This window comes from Bombyx mori, chromosome 11 (assembly GCF_030269925.1).
Source record: "Bombyx mori chromosome 11, ASM3026992v2".
NCBI lineage: Eukaryota > Metazoa > Arthropoda > Insecta > Lepidoptera > Bombycidae > Bombyx > Bombyx mori.
The window spans coordinates 4,034,354-4,053,622 of record NC_085117.1 but is presented as its reverse complement, the minus strand read 5'-3'; the positions used below and the strand labels follow the sequence as shown (position 1 = coordinate 4,053,622).

Here is a 19,269-nt window from a genome sequence, read left to right as displayed (position 1 = left end):
TCACGGTGCGCGCGCATCGTAAAATTTCACTCTCACCAATTTTTCGTAACGCGCCTAAAGAAGTATAACTTCAAAAATTACCCTTCCGTTTCATTAAATTACTACAATTGTCAAAGTCTAAATAAAGAAGAAATTCGGTTCACATTTAAAGGAGAAAATATTGGGATTGCGAAAGGCATACATGGTGCATGGTGTTATGAGTTATAAATATTTTTCTGACAAATATGAGTAAAAGAATTATTATTTCAATAATATCTTAAAAAGCACCTTACGCTTTTTTAAAATAAAATACATTTTACACTATTTTCAATTTAAATTTATTAAAATTTATTTTCTATTTTTTAGTTGAATTTTAGATAAAGCGTGTTTTTTTAGTTTTTTTTAACTATTATTTATTTTTAATTTTTTAGTAAAATTTTCTATAAAAGCGTATTTTTAAAACTATTAAGTACTTTAATATCAATTCCTGCCTTATCGACTATAGATAGAAATTACTTATATAAATTGGCAAAAATCTTATTTTGCTAATTGAATAATGGAATAATCTTATCAAATTAGTGTATTGTCATCGGTCCTCGATGAATATACAAAGTTTGAATGAAATCTGGCCGTTTAAGGTGGGTCGAAATCGCGTCTAAACGAGTCAGTTACAAACATACATACAAGTGAAGCTAATATAAAGCGTCCGGCTAATATATCCGATTCTGAGTTACAAAAGTTCGTAATAATAAATTAACGCTAACTAACTGATCTTATTTAGTTCGTTGGTTTTAATACAAAAACGATGACATTTGTTGGGAGGCCTTGTTCCGACCCGAAACATGACCAAGGCTACGAAGCGTTGCGTAAGTTTTTCGAACGATATAATGTTCAATGGAAGAGACTGCATTGCCTGCTAGAAAGAGACGGCGAGATTGTTAAAAACAAGTCTTCGTGGCCTAAAGAATAAGACGTCCGGTGCATTCGTATCTAGCGATGCAACGGTGTTCGAATCCCGCAGGCGGGTACCAATTTTTGTAACGAAATACATGCTTAGCAAAATATTCACGATTGACTTCCACGGTGAAGAAATAACATCGTGTAATAAAAATCGAACGCCGTTGAACACCGTGAAGCAGCAATGCGTTTCCGATTGAAGGGTGGGGTAGCCGTTATAACTATCTTGAGGCCTTAGAACTTATATCTCAAGGTGGGTGGCAGCATCTATGTTGTAGATATCTATGGGCTCCAGTGACCACTTTACACCAGGTGGGCTGTGAGCTCGTCCACCCATCTAAGCAAAAAAAAAACATTTTGAAGTGTGACTTTGGTCCTTTTACTGTAAAACTAAAGTCTAATTTGATATTTTAACAAAGTTATTGGTTAATAGATTGCCGATTTCCTTAGATAGGTAGACTAGCTAAGGTCTACCTCGCGTTAAGCCTTTACCAGGAAATGTCACGGATTGTATATATAACAACTACTTATAATATTTTTGGAATGTAATAATATATATAATTTTGTTAGAAATTAGCAAAACTTAATCTTGTATTTTTTTTAAATAGGTGAACTAGTGATCTAGAGTAAAGGTCATTGAAGTCCATAGACATTACAAATTAAATATGGTCTATCTATTACGCGGCACGAATCGGCATAACTGCGATGTTTATCATCCTTCTTATTCACTAGAAAAACATTTTTGCAAAACATAGATCGGCCCTTATTTATATATAGTCTAGATACATTTGTCTCTTTCTGTCGTTTGCCTAGTCCATAATCTTTATATCTGTGTCGCAGCCGACCGCAATGCTTGGTTGGCGAACACTATCAACAATAGGAACTGTGTCAAGTTGAAAACAATTAGAATTACTATAGCTTCGTACTGGTTTTACAAAAATAAAAACGTTTATATCTCGAACTCCGATCGCATTTTCTAAAGTGCAATCCGATAATTTCTATGTATTCGACATTTTTAACACTTATTAGCTTCGCTTGTATACTTAACGAGAGTTGATAGGCTGTTTGGTTTAAGCGACATTTGGCTTAATACGCAGCATTTATCTGTGTAGGTCCGTTTTTTTTTTTAGATGGGTGGACGAGCTCAAGTCCCACCTGGTGTTAAGTGGTTACCGAAGCCCATAGACATCTACAACTTAAATGCGCCAACCACCTTGAGATATAAGTTCTGAGGTCTCAGTATAGTTACAACGGCTGCCCCCCACCCTTCAAACCGAAACGCATTACTGCTTCACGGCAGAAAGAGGCGGGGTGGTGGCAGTGTCGGATTAAGCAAGCGCGGGGCCCTTAGCAAATTATTTCAAAGAGCCCGTGATCTACTATGGGCTCTTAAGTATAAAGTGGTAAAAAAACAAATCAATAGTCTATACGTTTATTTGCCATCTATAGGTTACAATTTTGTGGGTATTTAGTAAATTACTATAGGCGCTGTTAGGCTCTGACAAGTATCAACCCACTGAGTTTCTCGCCGGATCTTCTCAGTGGGTCGCGTTTCCGATCCGGTGGTAGATTCTGCGAAGCACTGCTCTTGCTAGGGTCAGTGTTAGCAACTCTCCGGTTGAGCCCCGCGAGCTCACCTACAAACGTTAGGGCGAAGCTGAAATAGCCTCTCAAGGCTATCAGCATGGGTAGCAAAAAAAAAAAAAAGACAAGTAAAAAAGCCAGAGACGAGATTTTCTGGCTATATAGAATAATTTTGATAAGAAACTAACAATTGAAAACTGATGATACTACACAAATTATTTTTTTCAATACATATTTCAAAATTGATATTTAATGCAAAGTATATTAATTTTTTAGGAATAGCGTGGGTTTAAATATGCTGGGCCCCCGTTCGCGCGGGGCCCGTAGCAATTGCTACTCTTACTACATGGTCAATCCTGCACTGGGTGGTGGTACCTACCCGTGCGGACTCATAAGAGGTCCTACCACCAGTAGTTATTTATTTAAGTGTGCTCAGTGCGAGCTTTTTACCGTTCTCGGTTGGAAAAGCGCCCCTAACGGCAAACGTAGGCAAACGTCTGAAGTCTGAAGTCGTCGTGGCCTAACAGATAAGACGTCCGGTGCATTCATGTTGAGCGATGCACCGGTGTTCGAATCTCAGGCGGGTACCAATTTTTCTAATGAAATACGTACTCAACAAATGTTCACGATTGATTTCCACGGTGAAGGAATAACATCGTGTAATAAAAATGAAACCCGCAAAATTATAATTTGCGTAATTACTGGTGGTAGGACCTCTTGTGATTCCGCGCGGGTGGGTACCACCACCCTGCCTATTTCTACCGTGAAGCAGTAATGCGTTTCGGTTTAAAGGGTAGCCGTTGTAACTATACTGAGAACTTAGAACTTATATCTCAAGGTGGGTGGCGCATTTACGTTGTAGATGTCTATGGGCTCCAGTAAACACTTAACATCAGGTGGGCTGTGAGCTCGTCCACCCATCTAAGCAATAAAAAAAAAGCGTTTCACCTCCATACTAATTTGAGTTAACTTTTACGCTATCGAGAATGTTAAAAAACTCGAACTGAGCACACTGAACAACGTCGCAATACGACATAGCTTTGGGTAACTTTGGGAATACCATAATCGTCATAAACAAAGAATAAATGCGTGATCATTACACGATAGCTCGCTCTCAAATACGGCCTCGTAATTTTAATGATAACTCGAATAGGACACTCCGATAATTGTAAATAGACATGCTTTAACAAAAATCGACTTCAAATAGAAAAACAAAAGATATTCTAAAAAACAAATTAATATACCTACACTAAAAACAATAATCATCGAATTCGGTTGGCGTGATATTGAGTTATTGAGTTATTCATCTATTTGTCGCGCACGTACTTAATGCAAATTTAAGATTTATATGGTTTTCTCATGGATACGATTATCAGAACTGGACTAAATTGAAATGGGAGTACACGGGAAGCGTTAGCTTTCTAATAAAAAAAGAATCATCAAAATCGATTCACCCAGTCCAAAGTTATGAGGTAACAAACATAAAAAAAACATACATTCGAATTGAGAACCTCCTCCTTTTTTGAAGTCGGTTAAAATCGTGAACGCGCGTCGTCTCTACGTAGAGATAGGTATTGTGAAACATAGAGTCTTCGTCGGCACGGGTCGGTGGCGTGATGTCCTTTTTAGCGATATTTGTAGAGACAAGGCCATTACATTTTGTACATTTATTAAAAGTTTCAGTACGTCGATTATTACGTTCCAAAAATTCTGTATATACACATTACAAAAAAAAACAGATTAATTTTTCGTAATCATATCTTTTTGTCACAGAGTTCTGTTTTTCAAGTACATAATGTGTTTCATTTTTATTGTATTATTTATTCCCTATCTATTCGGGCGGGTGGCTGAGCTCACGGGCTCATCCTGAGTTTGCTAAAACTAGCCCTAGCAAGAGCAGCGCGTCGCAGAATCTACCGCCGGATCGGAATCGCGACCCGCTGAGAAGGTCCGGCGAGAAACTTAGTGGGCTTATATTTAATTATGTAAGCATAGTAGGCAAGTAATAATCCTCACCATCCCTATATTGTGTTGCTATTTCAGCCCACAGACGTCCACTGTTGGACATAGGGCCTCAATCCTCGCCACAAGGACGGGTCCCGCGTAGCCTAGATCCAGTGTATTCGCGCAGCATTCAACTTCATTCCTCCCCTATCATTACTCTTTAATTTTGTTCGTTCCTTTTTGAGTTTTAAGTCAATTTGAACGCAATTATTGTTTCGTAGGGTTGCCTCTTTAACTATATTTGCAGTCAAAGACAAAACAAATATATTATTAACTAGCTTGTGCCCGTAAATTCGTCCGCGTGGAATGGTTACTTTGGCATAACGCAAAATTTTATCCGCCTCTTCATTTACATAGAATGTGAAAATATTTTTTCAAATCGGACCAGTAGTTCCTGAGATTAGCGCGTTCAAACAAACAAACTCTTCAGCTTTACAATATTATAGTATAGATAATGCAATTAAAACTAAACTTACTTTTCATATTTTCAGACGTGTCCGCCCTCATGATGTCCGTTAAATAGTGTTCTAATGAACGCATACTGTCCAAGCCGCTTCGGTCCTGTAACAAATCGTGATCTGAGAGTTCTTTATTTGTAATTTTTTTCCGCCTACCCACTCGCTAGAGGCTATTCCAGCTACGCCCGAACGGATAGGTGAGCTCACGGGCTCAGCCTAAGAGAATTTGCTAACACTAGCCCTAGCAAAAGCAGTGCTTCGCATAAGCTACCACCGGATCCGCGAAATCCAAAATCGTGACCCGCTGAGAAGATCCGGCGAGAAACTCAGCGGGCTGACGTATGAGTTAGGTTGCACATCGAACTCTTTGCCGAGTTCGACGAGTACGGTTACCGGGGTCCCTAAGTCTTAGAGCGGAAGGCGTCTAGTGCTGAGGTTAATGGATCAGTAAAAACGTGTCTAAGCCATTTAGCTCTTGCTGTGATAGAAAGGTTCCAAGAAATTTACATGTGCTTAGTAGTGTTTGGGACTAGTCAAGTTGTAGAGATTATAATTGGTATTATTTTAAGTATAACTGCGACTGTATTAGGTGCTAGCCCTGGAGGCTTATGGAGCTCCACCTGGGTGGACTGGCCAGAGCTAGCCCTAGCAAGAGCAGTGCTTCGCAGAATCTACCGCCGGATCGGAGTCGCGACCCACTGAGAAGATCCGGCGAGAAACTCCGTGGGTTGTATTTGTATATTACTCGTGGACTGGAGCGGCGGGTGACAGAATACTATGCCATAAATAAGGGAAGACCTATACTCAGCATTAGGGAACCGAAGACGAACATGATGATGATATAACAAGCCCTTTTAGTTGCAACGGGCATATAGCATATTTCTGTATATACCACGTCACTAGTTATTGGGGATGTTAACTTGACCAAAAACTAGGTCATGTTCATGTTTACTGATTTTAGGACCTCTTGTGAGGCCGCACGGGTAGGTACCACCACCCTGCCTATTTCTGCCGTGAAGCAGTAATGCGTTTCGGTTTGAAAGGTGGGGCAGCCGTTGTAGCTATACTTGAGACCTTAGAACTTATATATGCAGGTGGGTGCCGCATTTACATTGTAGATGTCTATGAGCTCCAGTAACCACTTAACACCAGGTGGACTGTCAGCTAGTCCAACCGTCTAAGCAATAAAAAAATCCATAATCCGCTTTTAATTATTGTATACACACATATGTATGTAAATTTAAATCCAAGCAGCGTCTTTGAGCACAATAACAAAATTTCTATTAATCATACATTGCCAAATAGCACATCCTGTAATTGACGTATAATCCAATTTAAGTCGACCTCTACGTCGTGTACTGTAAAATTGGTTTGATGTAATAATATACGGGGTCTCGTCATTAATGGTGTTATACGAAAAATCCAAATTGGAAGACCTCTCTGAAACATTCTTACTTGGTTTTATTTGTATAAAACACGGAGGTTCTACGTTGAGTGGACTTCCATCGAACTAATGTCTAAATTAAAGGGAGCTTGCAACTGGAAGCATTGTTTCGAATTGCGGGTTCAAAGTATAATGGCGCTACTACCTGCTGTAGCCAAATTAAACGAGACCTTAATTCATATAACGGCCATTAGAATTGGAAGCTCAAGGCAACTTGGACGTTTCCCTGTGCCGCCCTACTGACCTATATTCGGTTACGCAGTGTGACGTCACAACGCCAATGCGCAACGAATGCTGATGATGTACAGGCAAAATCCAACCTTAGCCTAAAGAGTTTAAAGGTCAGGAATGGGCGTGTCTTCCCCCGTGACATTGCTGAAGGCAATTTATGCCCTGTGTAAAAATATTTAAAATAGGTTCTGGCATAATTCATAGTTTCAGAGGGACGTTTAAGGAAAGCATTTTTGGTTTTTCGGTAGGTCATTTTCTAAATTTCCATATACAGTATGATTAAAGTGTAATTTATGATTTAGTTTATAAAGGCGGCTACAAATTTACCGGTTCTAATGGTAGGTTAGCTTTCATGAAAAGCTATTGAGCTTCTGCTTGATGATTCAAGTTTGTGTTTGACGCTGACTAGATCTTCATAGGTTCCTGTAACCTCGTAACTAAGTTAATTATGAGCGCGTCACCAATTAAAGCTGTATCGTAACATTAAAAAAATCTATTCGTAAGCTTTTTGTTATTATTAATGTTTCTTGTACAATATTACTGGCGAGCCTAAAGATCTGCCGTGAAAATTAAAAATAAATCCTGAAACACACTCCCAAAATATGTCCGGTAGTTTAAAAGGGTGTGACAAACAGACATACTGAAAAATTATACATGTAAAGAGAGAGAGAGAGAACTTTATTACACATCAAAACACAGTTTATATTCAAAAACAGTCAAAAAGCAGATATATCGATAGGCGGTCTTATCGCTAAAGGCTGTTTCTTCCAGACAACCGTTTAATTTAGAGAAATTCTGGAATATATAAAAATATATCATGTATGTTTACCTACCACCAGTAATTACGCAAATTATAATTTTGCAGCTTTGATTTGAAAAGGAGGATTTGCACAAAAACCCCGTTCCTGTGGTATTTTGGGTTCCCTCCACCAGCCGACCCTTAGGTTAACCCAAGGTGTAAAAAAAATACTTAAAATATTCTTTACATCGCGTGCCCTGCGAAAACTATTGAACACATTATTATTTACAAAAAGTGTCGCGATAGCATACGTCTAACTATTATAGTTATGGCGCAATAAGTGTTCTTTTATTTTAAAAAATAAAACAAAGTCGTTGAAATTTTTATTAAAGACCCGAGCGGAGCCGGAGCCTGCCGCTAGTTTTCTCTAAATGTATACATTTAAACGTATATAAGTACTTCTGTCATTCTTTGGTAGCTATAACACAGAGAATTCTAATTTAGGACCGAATGATAATGTTTTTAGGTTGTGATTTTTTTTACATCGTAAACTAGTTTATTTTGCTGTTTAAGAATGTATTTCAAAATTACACATATTATTGAGAAGGGAATGCTTTGGATTTTAATGAACAGTGACGTCATTATTGTACCTTCGACCCGTCGAAGACCCGAGAAAATAACATCGGGAGCTAATGAAAACCGAAAACCGTGTTAATTGATGAGTGAGAGAGAAAGAGAACGATGAGATGAGAACACTTTAGGTTACGAAGCCATCCGCGTAGCTGAAGATAGGCAGGGCTTGCACAGGGTAATCCAGGAGAGATTTATCAAAGGAAGCCACAACCCTCGGAGTAGGATCTACGTAAGGAGTAGGAGGAGACGAAGAGTAGCGTAAATTGAAAACGACTCACAAGCACCAAATAGCAAGTAGCACAGGTGATTCGCCAGAAATATCCGACGTCTACTGATAAGATCCGTTTCTCGTACATTGATAATATCGTGATAAGCAACTCTCAGAGCTAGAAGTTGTTGTTGAACTCGACAATTTCTTAGAGATTTTTGCGTGTTTATTGTTTCATCTATCTCTTGTGTGGCTTGTGTGATTTATAATGGGTTTTATTGGCTTGATGACGGCTTGGAATTCAAAGAGCTCATAAGCATCACGCCAATACCGGGAAGTGGTCGATATCTGTATATATATATATAATTATTTTTTATTGCTTAGATGGGTAAACGAGCTCACAGCCCACCCGGTGTTAAGTGGTTACTGGAGCCCATAGACATCTACAACGTAAATACGCCACCCACCTTGAGATATAAGTTCTAAGGTCTCAGTATAGTCACAACGGCTACCCTACCCTTCAGACCGAAACGCATTACTTCTTCACGGTAGAAATACAAAAGGTCCTATATTACACGATATTATTTCTTCACCGGGGAAGTCAATCGTGAACATTTGTTAAGTACCTACGTATTTCACTAGAAAAATTGGTACCCGCCTTCGCGACAGATTCGCGATACACATTCGTTGGGCCCCACGTCGCGTCCTTCTATTACCAATTACCACTGCGGTAAGCGTTGATAAACTTTTAATTCCATCGAGCGCGTAATCCTACCCTCCTTTAATCATAAACGTAACACCATTTTGAATATTTAAACGCCAATCTGCATACATTCTCGTGTTCGTTTCATTAACTCCATTGCTGCTTATCTATTATAAATTAATTCAAGGATCAACGGCGCACGACTTGCCACTAACGCTGTCATTGTCGATGCATACTTAATACAGAGCGCGGTCGAATGTAAGTCACGTTGTGGAGAAATGAAAAATAGCACGTGTGGCACTCGGAGACTGCCGCGGTAAAGCTATTTCATAGCATTTTTTATCAACTTATGCAATTATAATTAGACAATAATAATTTAATATTAAAACAATAATAAAATAAGACCACGCTATATTTATAAACATTAACAAAAGCAAAACTGTCCCCTTCACACTCATAAGCTAGGCCGCGCGAGAGAGAGATAGGCAGACTTTTTCACAAACACTATACAAGCGCAACTTGTGAGGGCGTTAAACGCAAGCTACATGGTAGGCGGAGTGGGGGTGTTAGGTTTTATTTTCGTTATAGAATTTCTTGATTCGGTCGTCGCACTCAAAGCCTGCGACAAAAGCTATGCAAAAAAATAAAAGCCAAGAAATCGGTACGATCACTCTATGGGTAGTTCGGTAAGAAAATACTAATAGTAATTTTGTTCGAATTTTACCCGAGGCATAAATTAAGATTAGTTTTACGGTTTTTATTCGCATTATTTTTGACGTTTCGAATATAATATAGTTTCCGTGTTGGCGAACGACGAACTATAGTTACGTCACTCGGCAGATCTTCTCGGAGTGTCGCGATTCCGACCCGGTGGGAGATACAGCGAAGCACTGCTCTTGCTAGAGCCAGTGTTAACAAACTCCTTCAGATTGGACCCATGAGCTCAATTACCTGTCTTCGTGTAGCTGGAATAGTTCCTTTGAGTGACTGAATCGACTAATTGAATACATTGTCTGTGCTAGCTTCACTTGTCACAAGTATTTTAAGATTTATTACCTACATTATAACGTAAAAGTAATTTTAATTATGCTTACTACTCATGTAAAACTTTACCTAATGACTATTTTCTTAATACTAGAGGTCCCGCAGTAGTCGAAATTCGACTATAATTAATTTATAATTGGAATTGTAAGTTTGTACATTATTAAGATTGTATTTTATACTTCTATAATCACAAATTTCGCCAAGACTACACTATAAAAAATATTAACAAACACTAACCATATTCTATTCTCAATTTGACAACAGACGTCAAGAACAAAAGTTTGACAATAAATAGTATGTATGCGTGTGTGCGTCAAATACATGGTATGTAGTGTGTGTAATGTTTTCTTTATTGATTTAATGTATCTTTTATGCATTATTTAAAAAAAATATTAGCATTGTGCACTTCTTCTCTATAAGTGTGGAACATTTTTGCTTCACGTATTAATATATAGATATATTGGTGCATAAGAGTTATTTATTCGTTTGGCAGGTAGCTTCACAATGTGTTTGACTTATATACCACAATACTAGCCATATAAATGGTTGTCTAATCGGTACACTTCTTTAATTTGTTAATCAAGCGACTGATTTCGCTTCGTCAAATATTATCGCAGGTTGTAATTTAGAACATTATTGGCGCCTAAATTTTTAAGCAAAAAATTGCCAAAGATACCGATAAACGTTTAACCACAGAAAATGAAAGGTTTTATAGCAAATATGTGCGTTTTAGATGTACAAAAAAAAATGGTTTTCGTGATAAAACACGAGATGGAGATAAGATTTTCTTATCTTCGAGCGCTGATAAACATGATGGAGTTCCGAAGGAATCATGCAGAAAGTGTCGTTGGAGATTTGTTTTAAATGAAGACATTCGCATATTTAAAAAGACGTATGGTGCGGCTTCAATTAAAGAAAATTTACTAAAATATCCTTAATAAAATAATGTCTAAATTTGAATCGCTTTATTGAATATATACGGTTTGTTAAAATGAGAAAACTGAAAAGAAAATACATACTAACGGATAATATACGGTGGTATATTGTTTTGGAATAAATAAATTAAAAAAATACTGTAAATTTTTTATTCATCTTATTATTTTTTAGATTGGTGGACGAGCTCACAGCCCACCTGGTGTTAAGTGGTTACTGGAACCCATAGACATTTACAACGTAAATACGCCACCCACCTTGAGATATAAGTTCTAAGATCTCAGTACAGTTACAACGGCTACCCCACCCTTCAAACCGAAACGCGTTATTACTGCTTCACGGCAGAAATAGGCGGGGTGGTAGTACCTATCCGTGCAGACTCAAAAGAGGTCCTACCACCAGTAATTACGCAAATTATAATTAAAGAAAGTTAAAAAAACACTAGAAGAAGATACAGAAAGTACCTGTCAACGGCACGTTAAGTGGATATACTACTGGGAGATATAACATGAGGAGGGTTGAGGAGGAGCCGGTCAGACACTTCGTGCCAAATCCCTATGCAGCATGATAAAAGGAAATGTTGCTTTAACTTAATGAGGCTTCACGAGACACAAGAGCAAGAAGAAGAAGAAAGTCTGTTGAAATCAGTGATTCGTCTATCTTTGCATCAGAGTCCCGACTGAAAGGAAGGAATTAGACATTCGTTCCAATGGAGTAAAGACGGTTTTAGGGTATCACGACTATTAGCTCTGCCACAATCGATATATTTACTGACAGACGAATGACTAAACCACGAACTGACGATACCTATATGATTTTACATCAGAATCTGGGTATCAAAACATGTCCTATAAGAATGTAATGACTGTTTTGATGTTATCCTACATACAGAGAATTTTTAACTGAGATTTTAATTATAAAGAAGAATTGAAATGTCAGTGTAGAGCCATTATTTGGCGGGTTATAGACACAGAATCGCTTTTAATACCAGTCTAAAACTTCAAACCATTTGTGCGACTTCAAACCATTTGTTAAACCCCAATTTACCGCAAATTGGCCAACCTAGTGCAGGGCGTCCTCAGGTTCGGTGGAGTGACGATCTATGCAGGGTGGCTGGCGAGAGCTGGATGAGAAAAGCAGAGGATCCTGCTCAGCAATGGTGAGCAATTGGAGATGCCTATATCTAGCAGGGGACTGATAATGAATTTTCTAATTTTTAGATCGTGGCGCACGTCTGGATCGTTTGTGGATACTTAACGGTAGGCAGCGGCTTGGCTCTGTCCCTGGCATTGTTGAAGTCCATGGGCTACGGTAACCACTCACCATCAGGTGGGCCGTATGCTCGTCCGACTACAAGGGCAATAAATAAATAAAGAGCTATGCCGGGGACGCAGCCTGTAGCCCCCACAGACTCAAACCCGAAACATATGCAGACGAGACACGGCCGCGTTATCACTGTGCGATAACGATATTGTCGTAACACACAAGTGCTTAGAGATAACCTATTTTATGATTCTCCGACGAATTTCTCATGAATTCGCTTAGACGATTTCGTTAAGATCCTTTTGGTATTATTAATCATGATTTATTATTAATTACAGCTGAGTGAGCTTTTTAAGCTATTGCATAGATTTTATTGCGGGCCTTGAGCGCGGCTTGAGAGTGGAATCGTGAAATTCCGTAACGAAAAAAACCTTCCACCCCTCATTACGCCTATTATGTAGTTCGCGTTCAACACATTCACACGTTGCGCTTGTGTAGTGTTTAAAGTAAGAAGTCTAAACACCGATTTATATACTATCAAAATATGTGATATAATTTGGTGGGTAACACAACGATAGCGCGATTCAGCTTTTGCGTCAAGCGCCATCTATCGGCAACAAACGGAATTGTAAAATAGAAAATTATATCACATTACAATGCGTTGGGCGTGCCATTTTCTATCGCTTAGTCATGGACAGAGAAACATTTAAACTGTTTCAAGGACATGACCACGACCCTCAGTAATGAGGAAACCGACGCAAGGAGGAGGAGTCGAAGAATTTTATTACTACTCCTACTACTCATTCAGTGATTGGAGTGACATTAAAAATAAACTAACTAAGCCGTTGAATCTGGGCGAATGAGAGTTAGAACTAGCATCCTAAGGCGTGTCTCTATCCCGTGTAGCGCCCTCTAGTGAGTGCGCGATCAAAATGGAATACTCACAATGTAGCAGATTCATTGAAAGTTAGCCCACTGAGTTTCTCGCCGGATCTTATTTTATAGTTGTTTTAATATTAAATTATTATTGTCTAATTATAATTGCATAAGTTGATAAAAAATGCTATGCAATAGCTTTACCGCGGCAGTCTCCGAGTGCCACACGTCTTTTTTTTAATTTCGTGTACAGTTAAGGTATTGTTTAGGATTACCTTTCTTGTTGTTCTTGGTGGAATTTTAATTTTCCACCTGTAATCAATTATATTAATTAGTAGTTACTTTAAAGATGTTAGTTATTTTGACCACTCCTAATGAGTAAATTAAAAAATACTAACCATTAATGACGAGCTCCCGTATATTATTACATCAAAACAATTTTCCAGTACGTAGAGGTCGACTTAAATTGGATTATACGTCAATTACAGGGTGTGCTATTTAGCAATGTATGATTAATAGAAATTTTGTTATTGTGCTCAAAGACGCTGTTTGGATTTAAATTTATATACATATGTGTGTATACAATAATTAAAAACGGATTATGGAATATTTTTTTTGCTTAGACGGTTGGACAAGCCAACCTGGTGTTCAGTGGTTACTGGAGCCCATAGACATCTACAACGTAAATGCGGCACCCACCTTGAGATATAAGGTCTAAGATCTCAAGTATAGTTACAACGGCTGCCCCACCCTTCAAACCGAAAGGCGTTGCTGCTTCACGGCAGAAATAGGCGGGGTGGTGATAACTATCCGTTCGGACTCACGCGAGGTCCTACCACCAGTAATGCATGAAGTAGCATCAAAGAAGAAACAGAAATAGGCTCCCTCTATCGGAGCATCCAATGAATATTACGAGATATACTCCCAAGGGTCTCAATCCCTCAAGAAACTCAAGCCAAATCCCTTTGCATGAGAAAGAGAACCACGAATATAAGAAACACTGTTTCTATCTCATTTTCTCCCACGTTAAATCTTATGAATTTATGTGTCTGTCTCTTTTTACTGTCGCTTTTTCGTTTCATCAACTTTCAAATCAGAACGATGCTCTAGAAATGCGACTTAGCTGTCTCGCGGAATATACGAACCCTCAATTCCCAGAGCCCATAGGCACATCACCGGTATCACCTTGCAAAAATCTAACTCCAAATCATCCCAGTATTCAAACCGCAATGTATGAAATATCACACATTCCATCGCGGCGTGCCCGACCACCGCTAAATCTCAAACAAAAGCGTCCACACAAAAACATACCTGTAAATAATTTTCAGCATCGCCTTATCGCTCCAAGGCTACGAGTTAAGTGTGACGTTCGTCTCTTTCTAACCTTGTGTGGTAGAGAGGGACGCTGATATTTATACGCCGATCGCATGGTAATATTATGCATTTAGTTTCATTGTTGATGTTAAAAAGACTTATTGCGTTTATAGTTCTAATTTTTTTAATGAAATACGGACATAGCAAACGTTCACGATTGACTTCCACGGTGAAGGAATAACATCGTGTAATAAAAATCAAACCCACAAAATTATAATTTGCGTTATACCATCACCTCTATTTCTGTCGTGAAGCAGTAATTCGTTTCTTTTTGAAGAGTGGGACAGCCGACAGCAGAACTCATATCTCAAGATACGTGGCGGTATTTACGTTGCAGTTATCTATGGGCTGCGGTAACCAGTTAACAGCCGGTGGGCCGTGAGCTCGACCACCCATCTAAGCAATAAGTAAAAGAAAATACTCCATATCATTATATATTTACATATATACCAGCGGAAACGACAGACGTTGCTCTGTACACGCGCGTAAAATCCGAATGTGTTTTTGAAATGAGAATTAATAATTAATAAAAGCAACACCTATATAGTGGACCGAAATGTAAAACTAAAGCGTACTCGAATTCAATTGAACACACACACACACACAAAAATCTGTCAGGAGGAGTTCAGTTACATATATACGCACAGAAGAATCTATACATTAATACGTGAAGCAAAAACTTTGTATCCCTTTTTACGAAAATTGCGCGGACGGAGGAGTATGAAATTTTTCACACTTATAGAGAATATAGAGAAGAAGTGCACAATGCTAATATTTTTTTTAAATAATGCATAAAAGATACATTAAATCAATAAAGAAAACATTACACACACTACATACCATGTATTTGACGCACACACGCATCATCATCAGCCTTTATCTGCGCACTGCTGGACATAGGCCACACACGCGTGCATACTATTTATTGTTAAACCTTTGTTCTTGACGTCTGTTGTCAAATTGAGATTAAATATTGTTTGCCTTTGTTAATATTTTTTATAGTGTAGTCTTGGCGAAATTTGTAATTATAGAAGTATAAAAACAATCATAATAGTGTACCAACTTACAATTCCAATTGATTATAGTCGAATTTCGACTACTGCGGGACCTCTAGTTTTTTTAATTCCATAAAAATAAATAAATACATAAAAGAAATTAAACACCCAGAAAAACACCGAATAAGTCAGTCACACGAATGTTTGCCCAACACGGGAATCGAATCCCATCAGGGGTACCAACTGCTGCGCTTTCGAGTTTAATTACATAGCTTGTGGAAGGCTTAACGGCCGAGAGAAGATCTTCCACCGAGCGGGTGATATTGCTCGACAGACCGATGGTCTGAATGTTTTTTTATCAAACCTACCTATGCTAATAGTCTTGAGAGGCTATTTCAGCTTCGCCTTGACGTGTAGGTGAGCTCACCGGGGTTAAAACCGGGAGTGTCACTAACACTGGCACTAACAAGAGCAGTTCTTCGCAGAATCTACCACCGGATCGGAAACGCGACCCACTGAGAAGATCCGGGGAACCCGAATGTTGTTGTTCGGAGCTTGTACATATGCAAGCAATGGTGGATTTACACTAAGGTCAGTCGGGACAAGTGCCCAAGGCGGCAAATTTTTTAGGGCGGCAAAATTTTGAAAGTAAAAACAATTTTTTTTAGTCTTATCAAGATTACTCAATATAATTAGTTAATTCTACTAATTATCTGTTTAATTGATAATTCAAGAAACTTCATCCATTATTTGTGAATTATAATTTTGGCAGTTTTGGTAAAACGTAATAATCAAAATAATTTATTCAATTTATTTCCTTGGAGATTTAAAATAATAATCGATTTTTCTATTTTCTGAAATTAAAGAAATGTAATTAGTTTTTTCTTTGATGTATTATAATTATGAGTCACCCTTAGTGTCAAATTTATAATTGTTAGAAAAAAAAACAAATAATTATTTATGTTTTTGGAATATATAACATATAATAAAGTTTCTGCAATAAACTAGGTATTTTAATTTTGAAAAATTAAATATATATTAGTGTTTTTTTCCGGTGGCCAGGAGCGGCATTAAGTTTATATACGGTCCTGTATGCAAGCTTATGTTGAAAATGTTGTTAGCGAGATTCAGGCATCCTTTTTTTTATTGCTTAGAGGGGTGGACGAGCTCACAGCCCACCTGGTGTTAAGTGGTTACTGGAGCCCATAGACATCTACAACATAAGGTTTCAAGTATAGTTACAACGGCTGCCCCGCCCTTCAAACTGAAACGCATTACTGTTCCACGGCAGAAATAGGCGGGGAGGTGGTACCTACCCGTGCGGACTCACAAGAGGTCCTACCACCAGTAAATCTGTCAAAAATATCTTGTGTTGCATGATGACTACCCGCCAAACAACAAACAAACTATATCATATATTTGTTCGAGGCACGACTATTCGGGTTCAGAATACGACTTTCTGTTCGTTGACTCGTGAACAAATTAACAAAAATTTGCAACATTATCGGTTATTACTCTTTCCGAACAGATAAGACCTACATGTGTTTGTTACGTATGAGCCATTCTGTTCCGAATGTTTCTTGGATACGTTTCCAAATTTAGTATAATCGATGACTTGGACGTACAGACAAACGGGAAGATTGACTATCCGGATGGTTTTTTGACTTGATAAAGTCTTATAAATCGATGAACACCGGTTGCACGCACGAAAAAGTGTCACGTTCCGCCTGAACCTGGGCGAGCGAGAGCGCGGAACAAGCGAATTAATTTAACGAAAAAATTTTAATTTTCAATTAACTCCATTTTGTATTTTTTTTTTTCTTAGGTATTACTGGTGGTAGAATCTCTTTAGAGTCCGCGCGAGTAGGTACCACCGCCCTGCCTATTTCTGCCGTGAAGCACTAATGCGTTTCGGTTTGAAGGGTGGAGCAGTCGTTGTAACTATACTGAGATCTTAGAACTTATATCTCAAGGTACGTGGCGCATTTACGTTGTAGATATCTATGGGCTCCGGTGACCACTTAACACCAGGTGGGCTGTGAGCTCGTCCATCCATCTATGCAAAAATAAACCTGCTCCTAGAGCTAGAGCTGCAGGAGTCTAATAACTGTGTTAATGAAGTTGGTATTTCATATTCCTTTGACTGTCATATAGGTCACCAATGCCCTTCGTGGCGTACTGAAGTAATTAAGTAGGTATGTCGATTTCTGTTATTAAGCTTTGCCTTATTTTGTTTTTAATGTATGTTTTAGTCTTTTAGGTTTCTCAAAAACAGATTCATTCTCAGTATCTGCGGATTCGTCTTTACCAGAGTATCTACTAGATATTCCAGCGCCTTAGTAAAAAGATCTAGATGAGTGCGCCGCGTAGGACACCAGTGACCTACACGGCAGTGAAAGGGTCAAACAAATGTTGTGTTATCTTGTAGATATATCGTTATATGGGCTATCGTGATATACATGTAAATAAAACCTTTTTTATGTACTAATTTTTATAAAAAAAAAAAGATTTGTGGTGTCGTGGGACACCGGATAGGAACGAAGTTCCTTATTATAAAAATATTAATTTTAAGTACTATTCGAGGTATAAAGAAAATAAAACTGGAGGTTTCGCAACAATCCACGGTCATTCGGTAACGTGCGAACTTATTGTGGTACACTTCATTCACGGTTGTTTGCATAATAGTTAGTGTATTGCGCAAACGAAAGCTCTGAGATCGTGGTCAATGAATGATAAAAATATATATTATTTTTTGTATTTTATTACAAAGTTAAGTCGTACACTGTGTTCATTACTAATAAAAATCTTACGTTACGGACGTTTTTTCCCGGTTAGGGTACCCCTCCGTATCGTCCCGTAAGGAACTTCGTTCCAAAAATACTTTTTAGCTTTTTTAAATAAGGATTTTTCTTATATAAAGGTATATTGTGACTGAACTATCTGTCGTTGAGAAAAAAGACGAGTCCAGTTTTATTTAATTCAAGAATACTTTGTTAATAATAATTTGTGGAAAATAAAGAGTTTAAATGTTGTTTCCCTAATATTGTACAGAAAACGCAATTAAATCTTTTGTTATTGTTTAACCACTTTTAGAACATTCCATATCATTATACACATAGGCCTCAGCTTACAAGCGATAATTCAGCCAACAGCACTATTAAATAAAAGGTACTTAAAAAGCCAATTTAATTTAAAATTATACATTAAACAAAAAAAAAAAAACAAAAAAACAAAAACGTAATAAATAAAAAATTATCCCGTTATCATTTGACAAAAACCACACACTGATTGTTCGTTCCCCCTCTCTGTCCCTGATAAGACTAATGTTGTTGATAAATAAAAACTATGTAGTTAAAACGTAATTTCAAATGTTTTGATTTATAGCACGCTCACTAGATAAGCAACGCGGATTTGCCTATCACGAACTTCAGCGCATAGCGGCCCGAAATAAGGAAATTTCTTTACCCGGAACACACACACAAGAAAACACAAGTATACTGAAATTGTTAATATATAAAATACATTAGTAATGTTTATAGGTCAGATAGCGGATTGGCTCTGAACCTAGCATTGTTGACGTCCATGGGCGATAGTAACCAATCACCTATCCGCTTACAAGCGTTTTTTTTTCTAAACACACATCGACTTCAACTATAATCGCTAATGCGCACCACCAATTAGTTTTACAAAATCAAAATGACTTATGTGCAATCTCCGTTCCAATCTATTTCAGCCCTTCTGATCAAATAGAACCTATTTCTGTACGAAAAAAAAACAAAAGTAATTTTATAAACTGTTTCAACACTTGCAAATAAATAAATAAAACTACCAAAAAAGAACATGA

The 19,269-nt window shown here is 37.9% G+C and overlaps 1 protein-coding gene across 1 annotated transcript in view; it reads right to left on the bottom strand.

Moving 5' to 3' along the window:
• The window catches only part of LOC101735954 (translational regulator orb2), a 72,961-nt gene that overhangs the window by 46,680 nt on the left and 7,012 nt on the right, over positions 1–19,269 (bottom strand). The window contains exon 2 of the mRNA XM_038013764.2: positions 5,001–5,085. Within this exon, the coding sequence (XP_037869692.1) occupies positions 5,001–5,085 (85 nt within the window). The remainder of the gene's footprint in view (positions 1–5,000; positions 5,086–19,269) is intronic.